Here is a 27,197-nt window from a genome sequence, read left to right on the forward strand (position 1 = left end):
TTTTCCCACATGGCACAAACCACAGAAAGACGCCTTTTCTACGCCCCTGGCATTTTCCCCAAGAATATTCCTTCTTTTCTGTGTTTTCCCACATGGCACAAACCACATAAAGACGCCTTTTCTACGCCCCTGGCATTTTCCCCAAGAATATTCCTTCTTTTCTGTGTTTTCCCACATGGCACAAACCACATAAAGACGCCTTTTCTCCGCCCCTGGCATTTCCCCCAAGAATATTCCTTCTTTTCTGTATTTTCCCACAAGGCACAAACCACATAAAGACGCCTTTTCTCCGCCCCTGGCATTTCCCCCAAGAATATTCCTTCTTTTCTGTGTTTTCCCACATGGCACAAACCACATAAAGACGCCTTTTCTACGCCCCTGGAATTTTCCCCAAGAATATTCCTTCTTTTCTGTATTTTCCCACAAGGCACAAACCACATAAAGACGCCTTTTCTACGCCCCTGGCATTTTCCCCAAGAATATCCCTTCTTTTCTGTATTTTCCCACAAGGCACAAACCACATAAAGACGCCTTTTCTCCGCCCCTGGCATTTCCCCCAAGAATATTCCTTCTTTTCTGTGTTTTCCCACATGGCACAAACCACATAAAGACGCCTTTTCTACGCCCCTGGAATTTTCCCCAAGAATATTCCTTCTTTTCTGTATTTTCCCACAAGGCACAAACCACATAAAGACGCCTTTTCTACGCCCCTGGAATTTTCCCCAAGAATATTCCTTCTTTTCTGTATTTTCCCACAAGGCACAAACCACATAAAGACGCCTTTTCTACGCCCCTGGCATTTTCCCCAAGAATATTCCTTCTTTTCTGTATTTTCCCACATGGCAGAAACCACATAAAGACGCCTTTTCTACGCCCCTGGCATTTTCCCCAAGAATATTCCTTCTTTTCTGTGTTTTCCCACATGGCACAAACCACATAAAGACGCCTTTTCTACGCCCCTGGCATTTTCCCCAAGAATATTCCTTCTTTTCTGTATTTTCCCACAAGGCACAAACCACATAAAGACGCCTTTTCTACGCCCCTGGAATTTTCCCCAAGAATATTCCTTCTTTTCTGTATTTTCCCACAAGGCACAAACCACATAAAGACGCCTTTTCTACGCCCCTGGCATTTTCCCCAAGAATATTCCTTCTTTTCTGTATTTTCCCACAAGGCACAAACCACATAAAGACGCCTTTTCTACGCCCCTGGCATTTTCCCCAAGAATATTCCTTCTTTTCTGTATTTTCCCACAAGGCACAAACCACATAAAGACGCCTTTTCTACGCCCCTGGCATTTTCCCCAAGAATATTCCTTCTTTTCTGTATTTTCCCACATGGCAGAAACCACATAAAGACGCCTTTTCTACGCCCCTGGCATTTTCCCCAAGAATATTCCTTCTTTTCTGTGTTTTCCCACATGGCACAAACCACATAAAGACGCCTTTTCTACGCCCCTGGCATTTTCCCCAAGAATATTCCTTCTTTTCTGTATTTTCCCACAAGGCACAAACCACATAAAGATGCCTTTTCTACGCCCCTGGCATTTTCCCCAAGAATATTCCTTCTTTTCTGTATTTTCCCACAAGGCACAAACCACATAAAGACGCCTTTTCTACGCCCCTGGCATTTTCCCCAAGAATATTCCTTCTTTTCTGTATTTTCCCACAAGGCACAAACCACATAAAGATGCCTTTTCTACGCCCCTGGCATTTTCCCCAAGAATATTCCTTCTTTTCTGTATTTTCCCACATGGCAGAAACCACATAAAGACGCCTTTTCTACGCCCCTGGCATTTTCCCCAAGAATATTCCTTATTTTATGTGTTTTCCCACATGGCACAAACCACAGAAAGACGCCTTTTCTCCGCCCCTGCCATTTTCCCCAAGAATAAAGTGAATTCGTGTGCCGGAACACGAATCTTGTGTTCATTATCTTGTCATTATCTTGTTGGAACTTGGAAGATGTAAGTGTGGCCTGGAATTTATGACGTTATGGGCGTCGCTCGTGCACGTTTCTGTGGTTGGATGAAATTTGCGACCACGGCCTCATTGTATGTTGCTCCGCCCACACATTACGTACGTTGCTCCGCCCACACATTACGTACGTTGCTCCGCCCACACATTACGTACGTGATCCCGCACTTCCCTTCCCTCTCACGTCATTTCTCACCATTCATTTCCGAATCGAGACATGCGGCCCCTGGTTGGCGCCGCGCTGCGCTTGTATTTCGCTTTTTGTCCCCAAAAGAAGGTGTCTGGTCGGACATGCGGTTTACTACTTGGAGCTCGTCTCACGGTGCCGCTGGATACAGCCGCTTGGCGCACGTGCAGCGGAATGGTTGGAGCCAGGCATGGCGATCAGAAGGATGCTGCGAAACCCCAGCGGAATGAGTGAGTAGCTCCCACGACCTGGCCGGTTTATTTTCTCCACACGGGTGAGGATAGTTTTCGGATTTTTTTCCCCCTTTTAGTGGCGACGGCAAGGACTGTTAACCACTAACTCCCATAACCCGGTAAAATATATTTTGTGTCTCAGGCTGACAGAAAAAAGTTTTGGGCTATTCCCCAGTCCGGCGTCAGAAGGTTGTGGGTCGTGTCCGGCGTCAGAAGGTTGTGGGTCGTGTCCGGCGTTAGAAGGTTGTGGGTCGTGTCCGGCGTTAGAAGGTTGTGGGTCGTGTCCGGCGCCAGAAGGTTGTGGGTCGTGTCCGGCGCCAGAAGGTTGTGGGTCGTGTCCGGCGCCAGAAGGTTGTGGGTCGTGTCCGGCGCCAGAAGGTTGTGGGTCGTGTCCGGCGCCAGAAGGTTGTGGGTCGTGTCCGGCGCCAGAAGGTTGTGGGTCGTGTCCGGCGCCAGAAGGTTGTGGGTCGTGTCCGGCGCCAGAAGGTTGTGGGTCGTGTCCGGCGCCAGAAGGTTGTGGGTCGTGTCCGGCGCCAGAAGGTTGTGGGTCGTGTCCGGCGCCAGAAGGTTGTGGGTCGTGTCCGGCGCCAGAAGGTTGTGGGTCGTGTCCGGCGCCAGAAGGTTGTGGGTCGTGTCCGGCGCCAGAAGGTTGTGGGTCGTGTCCGGCGCCAGAAGGTTGTGGGTCGTGTCCGGCGCCAGAAGGTTGTGGGTCGTGTCCGGCGCCAGAAGGTTGTGGGTCGTGTCCGGCGCCAGAAGGTTGTGGGTCGTGTCCGGCGCCAGAAGGTTGTGGGTCGTGTCCGGCGTCAGAAGGTTGTGGGTCGTGTCAGTCAAGCGTCAAAAGGTTGTTGTGCCCCCCACCCCCCATACCGCCCGCACCTTACGCCTGGTAGGTTTTGGGTTGCGCCAGATGTCCCAGTGGTCGAAGGTTGTGCTTTGTGGCCCCAGGCCCGTTGGTAGAAGGTTGTTGGATGTTGCTCTCCCTCCAGCCTGGTAGATTTTGGGTTGCACCAGATGGCCCAGCGGTAGAAGGTTGTGCTTTGTGGCCCCAGGCCCGGTGGTAGAAGGTTGTTGGATGTTGCTCTCACCCCTGCCCCGGTAGATTTTGGGTTGCATCAGATGGCCCAGTGGTTGAAGGTTGTGCTTTGTGGCCCCAGGCCCGGTGTTAGAAGGTTGTTGGATGTTGCTCTCACCCCTGCCCCGGTAGATTTTGGGTTGCACCAGATGGCCCAGTGGTCGAAGGTTGTGCTTTGTGGCCCCAGGCCCGGTGTTAGAAGGTTGTTGAATGTTGCTCTCCCTCCGGCCAGGTAGGTTTTGGGTTGCACCAGATGGCCCGGTGGTAGAAGGTTGTTGAATGTTGCTCTCCCTCCGGCCTGGTAGGTTTTGGGTTGCGCCAGATGGCCCAGCGGTAGAAGGTTGTTGGATGTTGCTCTCACCCCTGCCCCGGTAGGTTTTGGGTTGCGCCAGATGGCCCAGCGGTAGAAGGTTGTTGGATGTTGCTCTCACCCCTGCCCCGGTAGGTTTTGGGTTGCGCCAGATGGCCCAGCGGTAGAAGGTTGTTGGATGTTGCTCTCACCCCTGTCCCGGTAGGTTTTGGGTTGCGCCAGATGGCCCAGCGGTAGAAGGTTGTTGGATGTTGCTCTCACCCCTGCCCCGGTAGGTTTTGGGTTGCACCAGATGGCCCAGCGGTAGAAGGTTGTTGGATGTTGCTCTCACCCCTGCCCCGGTAGATTTTGGGTTGCACCAGATGGCCCAGTGGTCGAAGGTTGTGCTTTGTGGCCCCAGGCCCGGTGGTAGAAGGTTGTTGAATGTTGCTCTCCCTCCGGCCTGGTAGGTTTTGGGTTGCGCCAGATGGCCCAGCGGTAGAAGGTTGTTGGATGTTGCTCTCACCCCTGCCCCGGTAGGTTTTGGGTTGCGCCAGATGGCCCAGCGGTAGAAGGTTGTTGGATGTTGCTCTCACCCCTGTCCCGGTAGGTTTTGGGTTGCGCCAGATGGCCCAGCGGTAGAAGGTTGTTGGATGTTGCTCTCACCCCTGCCCCGGTAGGTTTTGGGTTGCGCGAGATGGCCCAGCGGTAGAAGGTTGTTGGATGTTGCTCTCACCCCTGCCCCGGTAGGTTTTTGGTTGCGCCAGATGGCCCAACGGTAGAAGGTTGTTGGATGTTGCTCTCACCCCTGCCCCGGTAGGTTTTGGGTTGCACCAGATGGCCCAGCGGTAGAAGGTTGTTGAATGTTGCTCTCCCTCCGGCCTGGTAGGTTTTGGGTTGCACCAGATGGCCCAGCGGTAGAAGGTTGTTGGATGTTGCTGTCACCCCTGCCCCGGTAGGTTTTGGGTTGCACCAGATGGCCCAGCGGTAGAAGGTTGTTGGATGTTGCTCTCACCCCTGCCCCGGTAGGTTTTGGGTTGCACCAGATGGCCCAGCGGTAGAAGGTTGTACGTTGGTGTCCCCAGAACTAGCGACAGAACATTCGAGTTGTGCCCCATGGGCAATCAGTAACAGGTTTTGGTGTGTGCCCTCCGACTCAGCAGCAGAAGGTTGTGGGGTTTTGCCTCAAGTAACCTGAAGGCTTGAGAAGGCCATTCGGCTCATCGAAGTCTGAGCTGTGATTGCGAACATATGGTTGTTTGTTCATTCATGCATTCCATAAATCGGCCTGTGTCTGCTGACTGAACGTGTCTGTGCAGCTGATGCAGTGCCTCCTGTGTATGTCAGCAGGAAATTGTAATTTGTTCAGTGTGTGGACAGTTGCTCACCTTGTCTTCATGAAAGACACCATGGGATCTTGAACTCCCCAAACTAAAGGCAGCAAGTGGAACGCCCGTTAGACCATGGGCCAAGCAGTGGAAATACTTCTAGTTTATCATTTTCGTGACCCACATCTGGTAACCACGTGAATTTTTGTCTGATGGGAGACAAAAAATCATTGAACAAGAATTCACCACTCGGCAAGTCCAAAAGTTGCACACTAATTAGTATTCTTAATTAGTATTAATCATCCAGATGCACAGCACCCTCTTTTGTCAAGAAATTAAAAGTTATGTACAAACCTATGGAAAATAGACAAATTGAAACACAGCAACACTTACATGACAGAGAACGGTAAAAAAAAATCAATGAGCTACACATACACACACACACACACATACGCACACACACACACACATACACACACACACACACATACGCACACACACACACACAAAACCAGATACACACATGCACTCACCAATATATTTCTTTGGAAATGTTTTCAAAGGAATCATTGGCACTTCTAAGAAACTTTTCCTTGCAAAATTAATGTGCCCTATTTTACACACACACACACACGCACACACACATTTACATACACATACATCTTTTATTTTCAAAGTAATTATTGGCACTTCAACGAAATATATCTTTGCAAATGAGCCCAATTCATCCAACCCCACTCTCTCATCTCTCTGTCATATTATGATTAGATTATGTCATATTAGATTATGTTGGCACACTTTAGGGCTGTAGCAAAACAACATTTTTTTTTGAATAAACAGTTTTCAAATTATTCATAGCTATTGGCCTAATGTAACCCAAAAGGTAATAATCAGACTGTTGACTCATGGAAATACAGCCCTATTATAATATTCACAATGTCTGAGTCCAATCTGGGGGCCAAATAACAGGCTTCTCTGCTACCCTCTCATCCAGAACTTACACGTATATCTGTGTCACAACAGAGTAGCTAAATGGAATGAAGCTACAGCAGCAGGTTAACAGTGTGAAGTTGTGAACACTACACATCTTCATCTTCTGTGTCGGAGTCTTCATCTAAAGATTCTCCAGCCACTGGATTTTGGCAATCAGTGCACTTGCACAGACATCTTCCCTTGTTTTTACCAGTTGGCATCTGGCAGTTTGTCTTTTTGCAAGTGCAGTACGTCAGTTCAAGCAAACTGCTTGGAGCAGGGGGTTGTTCATCCCAGACAACATCTAGACCTCCATCTTCCACTTTCCATCCACTAGGGCATGCCCGTACTATATCTATATCTAAAATTATATCCCCCCCTCTATTTACATGAAATGGTTTGGTCCATGAAATGTTTTGGTCCATTCGCAACGCCAAAGCGAACGGCGAACGCTTTACATGAAATGGTTTGGTGCATGAAATGTTTTGGTTCATTCGCAACGCCAAAGCGAACGGCGAACGGCTTGCGAGTACAGTGACAATCCCCCCGGGGTTTTTATTAGTTTTAAAACATAGTTTAACGCCAACATAGCGCCAACATAGTTTGCAAACGTGAAATAAATGAATACGCTCTCAAATGTGCCATCCGAGGCAGAGTGTGTCCGCCACGTTCGGCACACGCGATAGCTCGCTGCTCTCTGATTGGTTGAATCGTTTTTTGGACATAGCTCGGTAAGTAATTGTCCGATTAATATGAAACCTTGAAAAGGCACATCCTCGGGTCCCCAGCAATATACCTGGCAAGTTTAAAGTATATCGGACCCGTGGTTGTCGAGAAACAGCGGTCACAGACAAACAAACGTACAAACAAACACACAGAGATTACTGGAATTATAGATAGATGTCCATGTGGGCTTGGAATGTCTGGGGTCTGCTCCAGACAGAGATGATGTACTGCAGCCTGGTAATTTGCTCTCTTTATGTGCTGTCTCAGTGAGTCCTGTGTTGGTGGAAGACGAGCTTCTGACTTAATCAGCATGAGGAACATGTTGTGCCGTGCTTTATTAACACTGTCACATTCTTGTCCATACAACTGGCAAACAAATCTCTCAAGTCCAGAAAAAACATCCTCGCTCACTGTGAATGATCTCCCTAACTGTTGGAATGTGGCCTTGAACTGTGCACTCTCTGCCATTAACTTGTATGCTTTTGCTTTGGGCTTGCCATGGAAACTGCTAACAGAGTCACATCCAGTGAAACAATGGAATGAAATAAGTGCATTGCAAACATCTTCCCCGAGGTAGGTATTTATGGCAGACAAGCTCAGAGTCCTCCTGTTGTTGCCCCTTCCTGTATGGAATAACAACTCGCTTCCTATCTCTTTTGCTCTCGCTACTCCGATGATAAAGACATCAGTATCCGGGCTCTTCATCACAACTGGATTAGAGGCACTTTCTGATGAAGTACCAGGATAATTTGTGGCTGCATACTGGGCATGAAGCAACAAGCGAGTGTCCGCTTCTTCATGGTTGCATCTCAAGCCTTGCACTTCATTCACAACCAGCACTCCATGGTCATCTTCCAGTTCATGACATTCTTCATCATGAGTCACAAAAATGTGGACCTCCTTGAGGACAGAACTTGGTCTGCTGCTCCAAGTTTTAAAGAAAAATCGTATTAGTTCTGCCTTGTTTTCACTGCCAGCAAGAAACTTTTTCCACTGCTGAGGCACCCGTTGGTCTTCCCCATAGATTTTTGTCATCAGACTTCCACTTGATCCTCTTTGTCCCCTCTCAGCATTTTTGATGCTCATGTTTCTGTACGTGTCTACCACAAAGTGTATAGATTCACTTCTTACGCTCCTTGCAAGATCAACAGGTTGTTTCAAGACATGATCAGCCAGTTGACCAAATGTAGATGGTATACTCGTCTGCTGAAGTTCTTGCATCATGGCCATAGCATCTATAATCCAGATGCTTCCTGAGGGGATCTCCGTGACTGGAGTTGGCTGAACTTGGGATTCAATATAGTGTAGTAAAGATGATTTCGTTGTCTTGTTCAGTGAACCATCTTGGTGTGCTAGAGAAAGTGGGAGAGGGCCCAAGTTGAAGGTAAGCATGTTTTCAATGTCTAGTTTCCTGACATTTGCAATGATAAGAAGTCGCTGGAAAAGATTTCTGTCTGCCTGCAGTGATACTTGTTTACCTTGCGCTTTGGTGTGAACTACCTTGTTCATTGACTTGAAAGTCTTTGTCTTTGATTTCTTTATTGGAGCAAATATATCTTGGGTGCCTTGCAGTCTCTCTTTGCAGTATGTTACAAGTTCTTCATCACCTTTCTCCCATGCCTTGATGTAGCATTCAGCAACATCTTTTGATGCAACCACCCCAGATGCAAGATGCAGTAGGTGATCATGAGACCCATCGAAGGGATTGATTATTGCATCAATCACACTCATCACTCTGCAAATATCTTCTTCATCTCTCTTGATGTGAGACGGCTGCAAGTCTTTCCGACCCTGTGTTATTTCGTCTTTACCTGCCATCTCTCCACACTTCTTTGATATGGCAGCCCGTTCTCGTTGAGAGAGAATCCATCGCGAGACGGCTCCTTTCTGTGTAGTGAAACCAATCATTCCACCTTTGGTCTTTGTGTCCCGATTACAGGTTTGTTCTATTGTTTGGTCGCATGCAGTCTGAGAAAATCCATGGCCATCTTGATGCTGGACAGAGAATCGGCCTTTGACAAACTCTTCATGGACAGCAGGGTGTAAGGCAGGTAGTTCACACATCTCGAGCCAGTACGCTGGTAGGTAACGGGAATAATTGATGTGGTCATAGGCAAAAAGCCAAGGAAGAAATGACCGAATGGATGATAGGTGCAGGTCCCAATTTCCTTCTCTGGTAGCTCTGATGAAGAGCATCAACACCTGCACCATCTCGATGTACGAGGACCACACTACAAAAGTTGGACTCTTTTGGCACTGTTCCCCGATGAAGTTGAGGTAGAGTGTCATGCATTGCCTGTAATCATCTGACTGCACACACTCTAGGAAAGCTGATCCTGGGAAAGATGTGTGCAGTCTCATCAGAACTTCCGACACTTGATCCCTGTCATGATCACCGAGCGAATCCATGAAGCACTGCCAGCGAGTCCGTTCCATCGCTTCTACCAGGCACTTGTGCATACGTAAACTTCTGTTATAGTGGTGGCCATTCATGGCACCATTCAGAGAACCTTGAGCCACAAGCCCAGATTCAATTACTAAGTTCTCTAGGCCAGCATCCCTGAATCTTTTTCCTATGCATGCTAGCATTGCAAGGGAAGAGTGGAAAGCTCCAAGACGAAGAATTAATCTCTTTGAAAATCTTTCATTGCTCCATCTGATCTGTTGCGCCTTGGAGTAGATGGCTTGATCGAAAACTGCCACTATCTCTTGTTGCTTAAGTGTGTCTGCTATTTGAAGACTTGTGTCAAGAATAGTGTACACAGTGTCATATTCCGTGGGACTTGCATCAATAATTGGCAAATAGCCTATTGTCGAGACACTTGGAACTTCATTTTGCAGCAAGGTGTTGCATCCAGTCCACCCAGGAAAGATCTTGTCAGATACTTCGGCCATTTTCATCAGTCTCAATGCCAAATCCAAGTCCCTTGCAGATTGTTGGACTGGACGGTGATTTTCTTCCATCAGAGAAACATCAACTCCATATGGCTCAGGACCAGCACGTTTGTTTCCAAAGTACTTCTTTATGTTGGATTCTGGGGGTTGAATTGATCTCTCTCGAGTTCTTGGTAAAGGTATGGGTTGTGGAGACTGTATATCAGTACACAGTGATGTGGAAGGCCATTGCAGTAGGATACCGTTTGTGTTGTGCGTAGTACCTTTACCAGACAGGGTTTCTTCACCGAAGTCATTATTGTCCCAGACAACAGTGGTAAATGAAGACTGAGTACCTGCAGGAAGAATGTTAACACCCAGGGCAAGCTGCCTCTTTGCAAGAGCCCTGTCATGTTCTAAAGTGACTGAATTGGACACACTGTGGCCTAGTCCATTTAGGATTCCTATCAACTTGGCCGAGCCCGTGATGTGTCTTACGGACATTGCCAAAGACGTGTGCTTCGGAAGAAGCATCCTTCCTTTTGATCTTATGTACATTAGATCCTGCGCCACAGCAAGCAGACGTCGTTGTGATTCATCAGGGACTGAAACCTTTTCAGACTCATTTACATCCTCACTTACCCCAGTGCTCCATGCTAGAAAATTGTACAACTTGGTAGGGATGAGCTCATTTATCTTATCTACTGACATATCATTGGCTAATGGAGGCCATACTGTATTTGCTTGCACATTACTCATGGATGCCTTCAATTCTTGAGCAGCATGGAATAGTTCCCTTAAAGGTTGTGCTATTCTACATGTTTGGTCTGGGAGAATTGATTCACTGCTCTCGCTGTCCTCACTAGTCACATCTTCAACAACATCTTCTACCACCTCCTCAACATCAAGTGTTTCAACAAATACTATGTCACTCTCACTTTGACGTGATGGCTTGCAAAAGCAGAGAACAGGATATGATCTCCTAAGCCTTGTCTTCAGACGACCAGATTTGAATGAAGAGGCATCAATGCTTTCCACATGTTGCACCTCTTTAATGAATAATCTGTTTAACTTAGTAAGTCGCAGAATCTCTTTTCCTTTGATTATCCTCTCCTCAACCACTTTACTACAAAAACTCTGGTATGATTTCTCATACAATTGCTGTGAACTCTCTACTTTTGTCTGAGATTTATGAACTACTTTAGTATACCTTAGGTAACATGACTTGTGGTACTTTGCTTCCATTGCGACAAGGTCTTTATCCCTAATATCTAAGAGCAACCTTTGATCTTGTTTCATCATTGCAGCATTTAATAATTGCCCCCCCACTCATGGTTTCACAATTCATTAATTTCTCAACCTTTCTCTTCCCTGTTCCCGAGTCCTTCACATACTGGTTGGTTCTGCAGATGACACATCGTACTGGCAACACATGCTCACGTCCTGCAACAGATGGTGTCGCTTTATCAATTGAGGAGCGAAGACATCTCTTGGGTGGTTCTTCATCTAGCGAGTCTTCAACTTCTGGAATAACAGCCAGTCTTGATGTGCTCGTTGCAGCCTCTGAAAATTACACAAAATTAAATTCATCATTACGAATATGTACATACAACACAACAACATGCATTTTAAGGCCATGTTCCCTGCTAGAGCGTTCCCTGCTATTACGAATATGTACATACATACCAATATATGATTTGCAAGATGTGATTTTTTTTTTTCCTGTACTAATTTGTGAAATAATCAATTACAATTGATATAACCTATTGAATTATAAATTAGAAATATCTATCAAAAAATTAAGCAAATTTAGGTAAACTAGGGCGTGCCCGTACGTGGGTGCAAAAAAACATGCGTGCAAACAACAACAACAAAAAAAAACTTTGAAACCACGTGGCAGTAACGACCACAGAACCCCCCCCCCCTCTATTTACATGAAATGGTTTGGTCCATTCGCAAAGCCAAAGCGAACGGCTTGCGAGTACGGTAGAACCCCCCCCCCCCCCTCTATTTACATGAAATGGTTTGGTCCATTCGCAAAGCCAAAGCGAACGGCGAACGGCTAAATCGCCATAGCTCGGTAACTACTTCTCCGATTAATATGAAACCTTGAAAAGGCACATCCTCAGGTCCCCAGCAATATACCTGGCAAGTTTCAAGTATATCGGACCCGTGGTTGTCGAGAAACAGCGGTCACAGACAAACACACAGACACACACACAGACACACACACAGACACACACACAGACACACACACAGACACACACACAGAGATTACTGGAATTATAGATAGATGATTTTTGGTTACAAAATTACTAAGCCAAGATAGGTCGATCAATGAAAGGCAATAAACTTGATTTTGGAAATTACAATATCGACTCATAATTACCCTTTTACGTGAGTATAACTATTTTCAATAGGATTTGGTTCTTGGTTTTCCACTTAAAACACAATTGCAAAAATTTTTTTTTTTTTTTGGAGATGAGAAAACAAAAGTAAAGTTGGTATATTTTACCTTTTTGCCTTTTATTCCTCCGAATGGCCCGGTTGATCTCAGTAATATTGCAAAAATGGCGGTAGCATTCAGCATGATATCCTGGAGTGCCTCGTTTTCTCCTGAGGTTAGAAAAAATACAGGTAAATTAATTTTTTAAAATATCTATTACTATGAGCATCGTCCTAAAGGTGAGGAAGTATGTAGAAAATATATAATTTATTCATCTCAAGAACAGTGTAGAGGTGAAATTTCCCGTCTGTCTGATTCCCCGTCTGTCCGAATCACCTGATCACGGAGGTTTTCAAATTTCAACAGTCCGAGCCACGGAAAGCTTTCTAAATTCTAGACTTAAGTTAGAGTCTGAACTTATATCTAGACTACCCTATTACTAGAATTAAAGTTAGATCTAACAAAAAGTTAGTCAAGATCTAGGTACTTACCTCCCACTTCTTTCATCATCATCGTCGACATGCCGCGGCTGTTTTGCCGGTGCCTCTGCCGCTGATACACAGTCCCAGCCATAGCGGTCTGCGTTGTGTGCTACTTTACTTTCGGGCGTGTTTTCGATTTCCTTCCAGAGATTAACACATTCTTTGAATTTTTTGAAGGATTTTTCGGCAAGAGGAATAACCCTGCTGTGCGTTGCAATGACGTGCATACAGCAAAATCCAGATGATGTCCCTTCTGAATCATCGGCAGATGCACCACTGGCATCAGCATCCGAAGACGACATGAGCGTCGCCATGTTTGCTAGAGTCGCTTCATTGAAACGCGTTATCTGATTGGCTGTTGCTTATGGGATAGTCCGATGCGTTTATGAAAGGACAACTATGACTGGATAATTTTAGCGAGGTCCTTGTCGAAATTATTGAGGTTTTTTTCCACTTTTTAAAATAATGGTGGAGTTCTGAGATTGCCGAGTTATATGGTATGCTTTTAAACATGTTTTTGGACAATAATATTTCAACATTGATTAGTTTACTCGATGTGGGTCACGAAAGTTAAGAATTCTGACCGACGGCCCACGGTCTAAGCCCGGTAGATTTTAGGTTGCACCAGATGGCCCAGCGGTAGAAGGTTGTGCTTTGTGGCCCCAGGCCCGGTGTTAGAAGGTTGTTGAATGTTGCTCTCCCTCCGGCCAGGTAGGTTTTGGGTTGCACCAGATGGCCCGGTGGTAGAAGGTTGTTGAATGTTGCTCTCCCTCCGGCCTGGTAGGTTTTGGGTTGCACCAGATGGCCCAGCGGTAGAAGGTTGTTGGATGTTGCTCTCACCCCTGCCCCGGTAGGTTTTGGGTTGCGCCAGATGGCCCAGCGGTAGAAGGTTGTTGGATGTTGCTCTCACCCCTGTCCCGGTAGGTTTTGGGTTGCGCCAGATGGCCCAGCGGTAGAAGGTTGTTGGATGTTGCTCTCACCCCTGCCCCGGTAGGTTTTGGGTTGCACCAGATGGCCCAGCGGTAGAAGGTTGTACGTTGGTGTCCCCAGAACTAGCGACAGAACATTCGAGTTGTGCCCCATGGGCAATCAGTAACAGGTTTTGGGGTGTGCCCTCCGACTCAGCAGCAGAAGGTTGTGGGGTTTTGCCTGAAGTAACCTGAAGGCTTGAGAAGGCCATTCGGCTCATCGAAGTCTGAGCTGTGATTGCGAACATATGGTTGTTTGTTCATTCATGCATTCCATAAATCGGCCTGTGTCTGCTGACTGAACGTGTCTGTGCAGCTGATGCAGTGCCTCCTGTGTATGTCAGCAGGAAATTGTAATTTGTTCAGTGTGTGGACAGTTGCTCACCTTGTCTTCATGAAAGACACCATGGGATCTTGAACTCCCCAAACTAAAGGCAGCAAGTGGAACGCCCGTTTAACGTCCATCCGAGGGACGGACACGAACTATGATGGATCCTGTCAATCACCGGGATGACAGTTTATGGCTGGGTCGGGATTCAAATCCAGGTGCGTGTGCATACCAGTTAGGTGTCCTTCCATTTTGTTGTTGTTGTTGTTGATGTTGTTGTTGTTGTTGTTGTATACAAGATCGAGGCTCGTCTAAGAGCTAACATTAATCACAAAAAAAAAAAACCGACACACAAAACATGATAAAGGGAGCGGGAGACAAGATGGGGAGAGAGAGGGAAGCACACAAGTACAACTGTAGAGAACAGGGACATCGGGAGATCTGTGGGAGGGAAAGGGCTTGGGGGGAGGAGGCATGGGAAGGGGGTGGGAGATGTGTAAAACACATGGACACTGCTAGGACTTCCAGGAAAGAAGTCGGAATTTCAAAAAAGTGTTATTATCGGTAATTACCTCAGGTTGTTTTTCACCTCCGCACCAGCACCACAATGCACAATAAACATTCCATCTTCACCTCCGCAGCAGCACCACAATGCACAATAAACATTCCATCTTCACCTCCGCAACAGCACCACAATGCACAATAAACATTCCATCTTCACCTCCGCACCAGCACCACAATGCACAATAAACATTCCATCTTCACCTCCGCACCAGCACCACAATGCACAATAAACATTCCATCTTCACCTCCGCACCAGCACCACAATGCACAATAAACATTCCATCTTCACCTCCGCACCAGCACCACAATGCACAATAAACATTCCATCTTCACCTCCGCACCAGCACCACAATGCACAATAAACATTTCATCTTCACCTCCGCACCAGCACCACAATGCACAATAAACATTCCATCTTCACCTCCGCACCAGCACCACAATGCACAATAAACATTCCATCTTCACCTCCGCACCAGCACCACAATGCACAATAAACATTCCATCTTCACCTCCGCACCAGCACCACAATGCACAATAAACATTCCATCTTCACCTCCGCACCAGCACCACAATGCACAATAAACATTCCATGTTATCGCAAGATGCATTACAAGCTTCGACCTCGATGCCACATTTGACACAGTTTGCGTTGTTCTCGGCTCTTTATTTATAATGTGAACGTTTATTGGCCGGATTCCCACAGATGTACGTTTACCAAGCCAGGATGCTGGCCATCATTCAGGAATAGCGAATGCTTCCTGTAAACAAACTGTCGGCTTGTACTTCGCATCGAGGAATCCATCAACGTCTGTCGGATTATGCGATTATTGGACTCCTTCATTTATCACCCCTCACGCACGAAGTGAAAAGCGGGGTTAAGTAATCGGTTCACTTGTGTCTGTCTGTTTACAAATGTCGGTTTGTGCTCGAGGAATAACCACATTTTCCATGCAGGACAAGTCCATTAGTCCAAGTTCCTCATGGATATGTCACATTTGTCCATTATGTACAAATGTCCCCCGACCTCGCAGGCTCACACCACTTGGTTGTTAACTGCGGGGTCACCTTAAAAACATTAGTCTATCATGAGAAGCCTGTTGGCATCGACGAATCTCATCAGGGGATCGCAAACGCTGCTCAAACCGATCCGCAGGAACGCCTCAATGGGGTTGTGGAGGAGTTTGAGCAATGAGTGCGTCACATGATCATCATCGCACACAGTTGTGTGGAGATTCACAAAATGTGCCAAGTTTGATCCTATAAGCTTTAAAATAGGGACATATAAGCTGTAAAATAGGGGCATATAAGCTGTAAAATAGGGGCATATAGGCTGTAAAATAGGGGCATATAGGCTGTAAAATAGGGGCATATAGGCTGTAAAATAGGGGCATATAAGCTGTAAAATAGGGGCATATAAGCTGTAAAATAGGGGCATGTAAGCTGTAAAATAGGGGCATATAAGCTGTAAAATAGGGGCATGTAAGCTGTAAAATAGGGGCATATAGGCTGTAAAATAGGGGCATATAAGCTGTAAAATAGGGACATATAAGCTGTAAAATAGGGGCATGTAAGCTGTAAAATAAGGGCATATAAGCTGTAAAATAGGGGCATATAAGCTGTAAAATAAGGGCATATAGGCTGTAAAATAGGGGCATATAAGCTGTAAAATAGGGGCATATAAGCTGTAAAATAGGGGCATGTAAGCTGTAAAATAGGGGCATATAAGCTGTAAAATAGGGGCATGTAAGCTGTAAAATAGGGGCATGTAAGCTGTAAAATAGGGGCATGTAAGCTGTAAAATAGGGGCATATAGGCTGTAAAATAGGGGCATGTAAGCTGTAAAATAGGGGCATATAAGCTGTAAAATAGGGGCATGTAAGCTGTAAAATAGGGGCATATAAGCTAAAATAGGGGCATGTAAGCTGTAAAATAGGGGCATATAAGCTGTAAAATAGGGGCATATAAGCTGTAAAATAGGGGCATGTAAGCTGTACAATAGGGGCATATAGGCTGTAAAATAGGGGCATATAAGCTGTAAAATAGGGGCATATAAGCTGTAAAATAGGGGCATATAAGCTGTAAAATAGGGGCATATAAGCTGTAAAATGGCATGTAAGCTGTAAAATAGGGGCATATAAGCTGTAACCTAGGGGCATATAAGCTAAAATAGGGGCATGTAAGCTGTAAAATAGGGGCATGTAAGCTGTAAAATAGGGGCATATAGGCTGTAAAATAGGGGCATGTAAGCTGTAAAATAGGGGCATATAAGCTGTAAAATAGGGGCATGTAAGCTGTAAAATAGGGGCATATAAGCTAAAATAGGGGCATATAAGCTGTAAAATAGGGGCATATAAGCTGTAAAATAGGGGCATGTAAGCTGTACAATAGGGGCATATAGGCTGTAAAATAGGGGCATATAAGCTGTAAAATAGGGGCATGTAAGCTGTAAAATAGGGGCATATAAGCTGTAAAATAGGGGCATATAAGCTGTAAAATAGGGGCATGTAAGCTGTACAATAGGGGCATATAGGCTGTAAAATAGGGGCATATAAGCTGTAAAATAGGGGCATATAAGCTGTAAAATAGGGGCATATAAGCTGTAAAATAGGGGCATATAAGCTGTAAAATGGCATGTAAGCTGTAAAATAGGGGCATATAAGCTGTAACCTAGGGGCATATAAGCTAAAATAGGGGCATGTAAGCTGTAAAATAGGGGCATGTAAGCTGTAAAATAGGGGCATATAGGCTGTAAAATAGGGGCATGTAAGCTGTAAAATAGGGGCATATAAGCTGTAAAATAGGGGCATGTAAGCTGTAAAATAGGGGCATATAAGCTAAAATAGGGGCATATAAGCTGTAAAATAGGGGCATATAAGCTGTAAAATAGGGGCATGTAAGCTGTACAATAGGGGCATATAGGCTGTAAAATAGGGGCATATAAGCTGTAAAATAGGGGCATATAAGCTGTAAAATAGGGGCATGTAAGCTGTACAATAGGGGCAATACCCCTGGCGCTCACCTCGTAGAATAAAGCAGTATCCTAATAGTATTTAAAACCAATTTCATTGGTTTCGAGAAGACATGGCAGCATGTGGAATCATACTAACATAATCATAAGACTATAAACAAACAAACAAAAAACTATTTTGTGACGCAACCCCTCCACTTCCAACACCCTCCTCCCACCCCCCCCCCCCCCCCCTGTATACCTCCTTAGACCCCTATTTTTATAATGCTTTGAACAAACTTTGGTACATCACGGGTGATGGAGGTTTTGGTCGTTTCATCGGAATAATGTTTGTAGTTTCAGAGGAAAAAGCAAATTCCTATTTTGGGGGGTCAAACCTGGATCCACTTTGACCCCTGATAGACCCCTTTAGAATCCGTTTTTTTTTTTGTTTTTTTTCATGCCGTGAACAAACTTTAGTGACAGCATAACAAATATAGTTTGTGCCAAGTTTGGTCACAATCCCATCAGCGGTTTCGGAGAAGAAGTTACAAGTCTTTACGGAAGAAATTAAATCGCATCCCAATCCCAAACCGTTCCAAACCACGACGTGGCCTTCTTGTTGTGCTTCCCTTGCCAGGTCACGTGATGAAATATGCATTCCGTGCAAACGTCCAATAAATGTCCTCATCTCGCTATTACAATTTGCAGCTTGATTACTGAAAGAGACCGGTACTTGGGTTTATATTTAGAGCCAAGGCACTCGATGTGAGACTCCTGGCCATTTTTCCGTTTGTTGATGGAGTAAATGTGCTGATTTATTTGTTTAATGTGCCATGTACAAGGAAGACTGTTCTGCTGGTGGAATATCTAACGGAAGTGATGCTGGAATTGTGATTCGTGAACGGTTCACATCAAGACTATACCTTCGTATGACTCGGGGGTTTAAATGGGATTGAACATGGCACCTCATGCCGCACCTGCCGAATACACTCCACAGCTTCACGAGCCGAGGGATTGGCAGTTTGACGAGGAAAAAAAATTCCTGGGGAAAAGGAACAAACAGCTCATTTTGAAGCTAACTCGGGTTTTTATTTTCAAGATGGGAGACTGGTGAGAATGTGAAAGTGAAATTGCGTTTTTGTTTAGTTATTGTACTGGGAATGTGATGGCATCATGGATTATATTTGTAGGAATGTGATAGCATCATGGATTATATTTGTAGGAAGGTGATAGCATCATGGATTATATTTGTAGGAATGTGATAGCATCATGGCTTATATTTGTAGGAAGGTGATAGCATCATGGATTATATTTGTAGGAATGTGATAGCATCATGGATTATACTTGTAGGAATGTGATAGCATCATGGATTATATTTGTAGGATTGTGATAGCAGCACGGATTATATTTATAGGAATGTGATAGCATCATGGATTATATTTGTAGGAATGTGATAGCATCATGGATTATATTTGTAGGAATGTGATAGCATCATGGCTTATATTTGTAGGAATGTGATAGCATCATGGATTATATTTGTAGGAACGTGATAGCATCATGGATTATATTTGTAGGAAGGTGATAGCATCATGGATTATATTTATAGGAATGTGATAGCATCATGGATTATATTTGTAGGAATGTGATAGCATCACGGATTATATTTGTAGGAAGGTGATAGCATCATGGATTATATTTGTAGGAATGTGATAGCATCATGGATTATATTTATAGGAATGTGATAGCATCATGGATTATATTTGTCGGAATGTGATAGCATCATGGATTATATTTATAGGAATGTGATGGCATCATGGATTATATTTGTAGGAATGTGATAGCATCATGGATTATATTTGTAGGAATGTGATAGCATCATGGATTATATTTGTAGGAATGTGATAGCATCATGGATTATATTTGTCGGAATGTGATAGCATCATGGATTATATTTATAGGAATGTGATAGCATCATGGATTATATTTGTAGGAATGTGATAGCATCATGGATTATATTTGTAGGAATGTGATAGCATCATGGATTATATTTGTAGGAATGTGATAGCATCATGGATTATATTTGTCAGAATGTGATAGCATCATGGATTATATTTATAGGAATGTGATAGCATCATGGATTATATTTGTCGGAATGTGATAGCATCATGGATTATATTTATAGGAATGTGATAGCATCATGGATTATATTTGTAGGAATGTGATAGCATCATGGATTATATTTGTAGGAATGTGATAGCATCATGGATTATACTTGTAGGAATGTGATAGCATCATGGATTATATTTGTAGGATTGTGATAGCAGCACGGATTATATTTATAGGAATGTGATAGCATCATGGATTATATTTGTAGGAATGTGATAGCATCATGGATTATATTTGTAGGAATGTGATAGCATCATGGCTTATATTTGTAGGAATGTGATAGCATCACGGATTATATTTGTAGGAATGTGATAGCATCATGGCTTATATTTGTAGGAATGTGATAGCATCACGGATTATATTTGTAGGAATGTGATAGCATCATGGATTATATTTGTAGGAATGTGATAGCATCATGGCTTATATTTGTAGGAATGTGATAGCATCATGGATTATATTTGTAGGAACGTGATAGCATCATGGATTATATTTGTAGGAAGGTGATAGCATCATGGATTATATTTGTAGGAATGTGATAGCATCATGGATTATATTTATAGGAATGTGATAGCATCATGGATTATATTTGTCGGAATGTGATAGCATCATGGATTATATTTATAGGAATGTGATAGCATCATGGATTATATTTGTAGGAATGTGATAGCATCATGGATTATATTTGTAGGAATGTGATAGCATCATGGATTATATTTGTAGGAATGTGATAGCATCATGGATTATATTTGTCGGAATGTGATAGCATCATGGATTATATTTATAGGAATGTGATAGCATCATGGATTATATTTGTAGGAATGTGATAGCATCATGGATTATATTTGTAGGAATGTGATAGCATCATGGATTATATTTGTAGGAATGTGATAGCATCATGGATTATATTTGTAGGAACGTGATAGCATCATGGATTATATTTGTAGGAAGGTGATAGCATCATGGATTATATTTGTAGGAATGTGATAGCATCATGGATTATATTTATAGGAATGTGATAGCATCATGGATTATATTTGTCGGAATGTGATAGCATCATGGATTATATTTATAGGAATGTGATAGCATCATGGATTATATTTGTAGGAATGTGATAGCATCATGGATTATATTTGTAGGAATGTGATAGCATCATGGATTATATTTGTAGGAATGTGATAGCATCATGGATTATATTTGTCGGAATGTGATAGCATCATGGATTATATTTATACGAATGTGATAGCATCATGGATTATATTTGTAGGAATGTGATAGCATCATGGATTATATTTGTAGGAATGTGATAGCATCATGGATTATATTTGTCGGAATGTGATAGCATCATGGATTATATTTATAGGAATGTGATAGCATCATGGATTATATTTGTAGGAATGTGATATCATCATGGATTATATTTATAGGAATGTGATAGCATCATGGATTATATTTGTAGGAATGTGATAGCATCATGGATTATATTTGTAGGAATGTGATGGCATCATGGATTATATTTGTAGGAATGTGATAGCATCATGGATTATATTTGTAGGAATGTGATAGCATCATGGATTATATTTGTAGGAATGTGATAGCATCATGGATTATATTTATAGGAATGTGATAGCATCATGGATTATATTTGTCAGAATGTGATAGCATCATGGATTATATTTATAGGAATGTGATAGCATCATGGATTATATTTGTAGGAATGTGATAGCATCATGGATTATATTTGTAGGAATGTGATAGAATCATGGATTATATTTGTAGGAAGGTGATAGCATCATGGATTATATTTGTAGGAAGGTGATAGCATCATGGATTATATTTGTAGGAATGTGATAGCATCATGGATTATATTTGTAGGAATGTGATAGCATCATGGATTATATTTGTAGGAATATGATAGCATCATGGATTATATTTATAGGAATGTGATAGCATCATGGATTATATTTGTCAGAATGTGATAGCATCATGGATTATATTTATAGGAATGTGATAGCATCATGGATTATATTTGTAGGAATGTGATAGCATCATGGATTATATTTGTAGGAATGTGATAGAATCATGGATTATATTTGTAGGAAGGTGATAGCATCATGGATTATATTTGTAGGAAGGTGATAGCATCATGGATTATATTTGTAGGAATGTGATAGCATCATGGATTATATTTGTAGGAATGTGATAGCATCATAGATTATATTTGTAGGAATGTGATAGCATCATGGATTATATTTGTAGGAATGTGATAGCATCATGGATTATATTTGTAGGAATGTGATAGAATCATGGATTATATTTGTAGGAAGGTGATAGCATCATGGATTATACTTGTAGGAATGTGATAGCATCATGGATTATATTTGTCAGAATGTGATAGCATCATGGATTATATTTATAGGAATGTGATAGCATCATGGATTATATTTGTAGGAATGTGATGGCATCATGGATTATATTTGTAGGAATGTGATAGCATCATGGATTATATTTGTAGGAAGGTGATAGCATCATGGATTATATTTGTAGGAAGGTGATAGCATCATGGATTATATTTGTAGGAAGGTGATAGCATCATGGATTATATTTGTAGGAATGTGATAGCATCATGGATTATATTTGTAGGAATGTGATAGCATCATGGATTATATTTGTAGGAATGTGATGGCATCATGGATTATATTTGTAGGAATGTGATAGCATCATGGATTATATTTGTAGGAATGTGATGGCATCATGGATTATATTTGTACACTGACGTTCCCAAAATGAAGTTTTGTAGAAATGTAACCAACAAATGAAGACTATACAGCATTATAAAGTTATCCAAAAGGCCTCTGTGCGTTCACTATTACCGATGACTGTGGCACTCGGTCCAGAGTGTCCCATTATTGATTCGTGCACAACTGAGATGGACCTTTCCCTTTTGTCTTGAGATTCAGGAAGCAGAAGTGATATGCTTTTGTACGGTGTTGGGCGTTGGCAGAGCCTAGATATCGTGGTCTCTGCCCGCTGGTGATGGCCGGATAATCGATGTAGTCGCATCTCTATTTTTTTTCATTTCCCTCTATTCCGTTATCGCTTTTTAAGCTTATTTGAATGATTTTACTCTCACTTCACTTTTTGGAACCCAAGCCCATCTCACATGATACAGCCTCGGTTGTCTGTCTCCTCGACCTTCCAACATTGAAATCACTGATCGCCGTCACATTATAACGGACATTTTTCATCTCGTTATCCAGGAACCAAAATCCCTTCCTTCCCCTCTTGGAGGACCTGCTCTTTGAGACGATAGCCGAGGGGCAAGACAAGTTTCCAGTGGTGAAGTTCATCACGGTAAGGCTGCCACCTCTTTGCTGCACAGATCACATTTGGCGACGCCCGTGAATAGACTCAATTGGAATGTTTGAAGCTGCTATCTATCCGGGCTATTTTAAGGGGTCTTGCACAATCACAACAAGCTCATGTGAAAGGATTTTTTTTTTTAATGTCGAAGGCTCCGGTCACGGACTATATAGTCCTCATCGAGGCCAGGCCTTAAATAAAATAACTGCATAAAGAGAAATAAAATTGTGTGATGTGAAAAGTGTGTGATGTGAAAAGTGTATGATGTTTGTTTGCGAGAAAGAGAGGGTGAAGCTAGCCCGGTATCTATAGTTTGAGTGAGACAGAGAGTAAGAGCAGCAATCCTGACATGGAGAGTCGGGTGGCTCTAAAATAGGGGTAAAATTTCAAACACATGAAAATTATGGTCTTACCATTCAAAGTGGTTCCATTTATTGTACAAATCACACACGTAAAATTTTATGCAAATCGTATAATATTTAGGGGTTCCTCACCATAGCATGGCTTGTTGCGGTGAGCATGCATTACAAAATTGTATAATTAAATACAATTATATAATAATATTATAATTACATTATTATGTCCATACATATTACATAACAAACTGCAACATAGACAAATATAATCTGATCATTAATAATTCATAAACTTCAAAAATAATGAACATAAATCACTGGCAACTATTGTTGCCGGTGGGCTTTAATGGGTTAAGATGAAAAAGGAAAACAAAAACGTACCCTATTATTATTACTGTTATTATTATTATAATTTTTATTATTAGGGAGCATGGTGGCTGAGTGAGTTAGACCGTGCGTGTTGGGTTGACCACGCCAGTAAAGAAACTTGAGGCCATGAGCAACCTCTAAATATGATTTGATCACTCTGAAAATTTACCGAGTGTTTTCTCATGGGATCAAACAAAACCAGACCCTAAGACCTAAAATTATGAAACATTCGGTGTTTAGTGCCACCCTAATGGAGAGTGTAAGATGGTTCCGGGCACCACTTTAACGCCCCTAAGTCCGAACAGTATTACTAACCTGGGCGGTTGCTGTCTACAACCTACTATCTAAAAAAAACAAAAAACCAGGCCGACCGGATGGGTGCTTTTTAGGAGACACCATGTCCGTACTGGATGGTCGTTCGCTCCTTAAGGGGGCTCATGTGCCCTTTAACAGGTATTGTTTTTATTCCTGCAGGTGTCAGTCATCCTCACTATCGGCAAGGCAAGCCAGTGAGGGTAGTGGGTTTAGTCACCGACGACCCGACTGTGCGGCAGATAGCACTGGGTTACATGTTTTCGGTGGCAGTCAAGAGACCAAACTGACTAAAAAATGTATTTTGACCTAAATTTGAGTGCAATGTATAACCTCCTCACATATGTGCGTATGTGCGTGCTCACACGTATGAATGAATATGAGGCATCTTCTTAAATGTTCACTATTGATCTCTGCACTTGCTCGATGCGTTGCCTTCGTGTTCTGACCATTTGGTACAAAGAGTGACAAATTTGCTTTATTGTCCAATCATTTTGCTTCTTCATTTACCAAATGCTGTAGTTCAAAAGGTAGTTGAGCCGAAGTGGTGGATGCTTGGCTCGCGGTTAATCGAGGACACATTCCTTACATTTTGACAGCTGAGCGTCCTCAAGATGTTTCCCTTGCGATTTATTTTAGGAGTGCTTGGAGAGTGTGCAATGTTGTCATTTTCAAACCTATCCTCGCTAGGTAATGGGCAATGGTAATTTTTATTCTGCTATCACTTGGTTTTATTCCGTTATTTAATTCGTCGTTCAATATAATCATTCTTTTGGAGAGACATTCCTCTGTGCTTCTTGCAAATCCCTCTGTTTGGATGGATCAAATTGTTTGTAATTCCCAGTGTCAACCCGACGTATGTTTCCTTGCAGGAGATGTGCAAGCTGAGATTCTGTCACAAATGCAGGTGGAAAATTAATTATTGGCTCTTATGGTCGTCAGCAATCAGTTAAAATGTATGAATGAACGAGTGAATGAATGATCGTTTTAAGGCCATTTTCCCCGCTAGAGCGGGGGTCAGCCTTGCGGGCCCCATGACAATCTTCTCCATTTTGTCCTATTTTCTGCATCTCCCCTGTTAATCCCCTTGCCCGCATTTCTTCTTCCACCATCTTTTAGTGTAGGTCGTTGTGTTATTTAGTGAACGGTTCATATAGAATCTGCAAACTTGTGATTTTTTACTTTCTATGATCACACTGAACACAAAACAACCTGTTTCCAATTTTTTAATTTATGTCCAGTGGCAAAATTCAAGATGGCCGCCAGCATATACCGAAAAAGCAATAAATCGTTATATTTGAACCAACGTATTCAATATATGCACAATGATAAGCTTATTATAGACATGCTTTTGATTACAATATATTTGTATCTACATATGGTTGTATGAAATAGACTGTCTTCAATGTTTTCATTCATATCCATTGACAACATCCAAGATGGCGTCCACAAAATTTCGAAAAAATACGATATTTTTATATCTGAACCATTTATTTACGTACATGTATAATGATAACCTAAGGACATTTTTGTGATTACAATATATTCTTTTCTACCAAGTATGTTACTTCTTTAAGACGTTTTCAATGTTTTCATTAATGTCGTAGAATAGGTCCAAGATGGTGGCCACCATATACAGAAAAATCAAACCATTTATCAACATACTTGTGTTATGGAAATTTACCTAGGCATGTTATGTATCTAACAATCATGGGGAAAACAAAATGGTGTTCATACACATATCAAATTGGATGCTCAATTATACATGTATCCGGATGCTAGTTATTACTGCCACGTTATTAGTCATCACTGTCGCTGTCATCATCATCATCACTCTCTGTCTCCTCATTTGCAACATTAGTGCATGATCCTTCAGCACCTTCACACTTGCAAAGCTCTGTGCATGACAGATTATTGGTCTTGCAAGAACACCGTCCACTGCATTTGCTGGCAATACATGAACACTTCACGAGGCCGACGACAGCCTCTGGTACCGGTGGAACTTTCGACGTCACAGGAACACAACGTCCGTCATCTAGTTGTTTCCATCCCAACGATACTGGATCTAGAAGACTTGGAACAGCTACTGTGTCCTGCACCCAAATGTTAGATTGGAAGTGTGCTCGCAGAATGTGTTCAGTTATGGATCCTTGAGTTGGAGGTAGTTTCTCTACACCCTGGTTGCCCTTGAGTTGCTTGAACATATGCCACCGGAGTGCTTTAGCTGATTCATAACCAGGTTTGAAGAGCTGACACACGAACTTTTCACAACCAGCCAACACCTCCGGAGATGGATACACACCAACACCAAGCCCAGCTAGTGCATGGATTACGTCATCACTAGCCTTCATGAAGGATTTGAAGCAAGTAGGCTTTCCCTTTCCCTGGATGTGGCCAGTGGTATCACATCCAGTGAGCGCGTGGAATCCTGGCAAAGCTGCTGCACGTTCTGTGCCAATGGCCATGTAGATAGGTTTGAGTTTAATCTTCCGTCGTCGATCACCAGAGCCCATGATGATGAGGCTCTCTGTGTTGAGGTCTGGGACCCTGCGCAGAGCGAGCACCAACACATCTGTGTCAGAGGAGTATATATGTGGTGTATTACCCAAACTACTCACTGCTACTGCATACATGACCAGTAACGTGTCGGCTTCCTCCTGTGTACTTGTGATGTTCACCATGTTTGATTGGGAAGACATAACACCTTTATGTGTGTGGGTAGTGATCGGCAGTTTGCACAGCTGGACAGATTTTTGTGCAAGGTAAAGCACGAGGTTGGCTTTGGTTTCCTTGGTTCCTTGGAATACCTTAAAGTCTTTGATAGGTGTGGAATCTTCTATTTTGTATCCCTTGTCTTGTGCTCTTCCTGCTGTTCGGAGCTGTCTCGTTCTGTCCTTCATGGAGTTTGTAACAGTGTAGTTATCGAATAATAAGTATATGTCACTGTAGCCTCGCGACTTGTTGACAACACTTCGAATGAAACAGCCTGACAGGTCTCGGCAACACTTTATACCATCCTTCCGAACAACCATCTCCTGCACGAGAGCCATGCCATCTATTACGACGCAGCCACTGGTGATTTTGGGTCATACAGGAGTTGCCGATTAGATTTGTGGGCTTGTACTATTTGCTGAGAGACGATTGATGCAGATCTATTAAACTCTTGTGCACGAGCTTCAGTTTTAACTGTAGTTGTACCTTTCATGATCCAAAGCACCATGCTGTGGAGCTCCTGTGGC

At 43.0% G+C, this 27,197-nt stretch overlaps 1 protein-coding gene across 3 annotated transcripts in view; it reads left to right on the plus strand.

The window, feature by feature from the left end:
- Positions 1 to 2,150: 2,150 nt before the first annotated feature.
- The window catches only part of LOC137429596 (glutaminase kidney isoform, mitochondrial-like), a 77,756-nt gene continuing 52,709 nt past the window's right edge, over positions 2,151 to 27,197 (plus strand). For all 3 annotated transcript variants that reach the window (XM_068119629.2, XM_078779615.1, XM_068119631.2), the window contains exons 1-2: positions 2,151 to 2,393; positions 22,819 to 22,912. In XM_068119629.2, coding sequence (XP_067975730.2) covers positions 2,194 to 2,393; positions 22,819 to 22,912 — 294 coding nt within the window. In that variant the 5' untranslated portion in view covers positions 2,151 to 2,193. The remainder of the gene's footprint in view (positions 2,394 to 22,818; positions 22,913 to 27,197) is intronic.

This window comes from Myxine glutinosa, chromosome 6, assembly GCF_964187855.1.
Source record: "Myxine glutinosa chromosome 6, kmMyxGlut1.1, whole genome shotgun sequence".
Classification (NCBI taxonomy): domain Eukaryota; kingdom Metazoa; phylum Chordata; class Myxini; order Myxiniformes; family Myxinidae; genus Myxine; species Myxine glutinosa.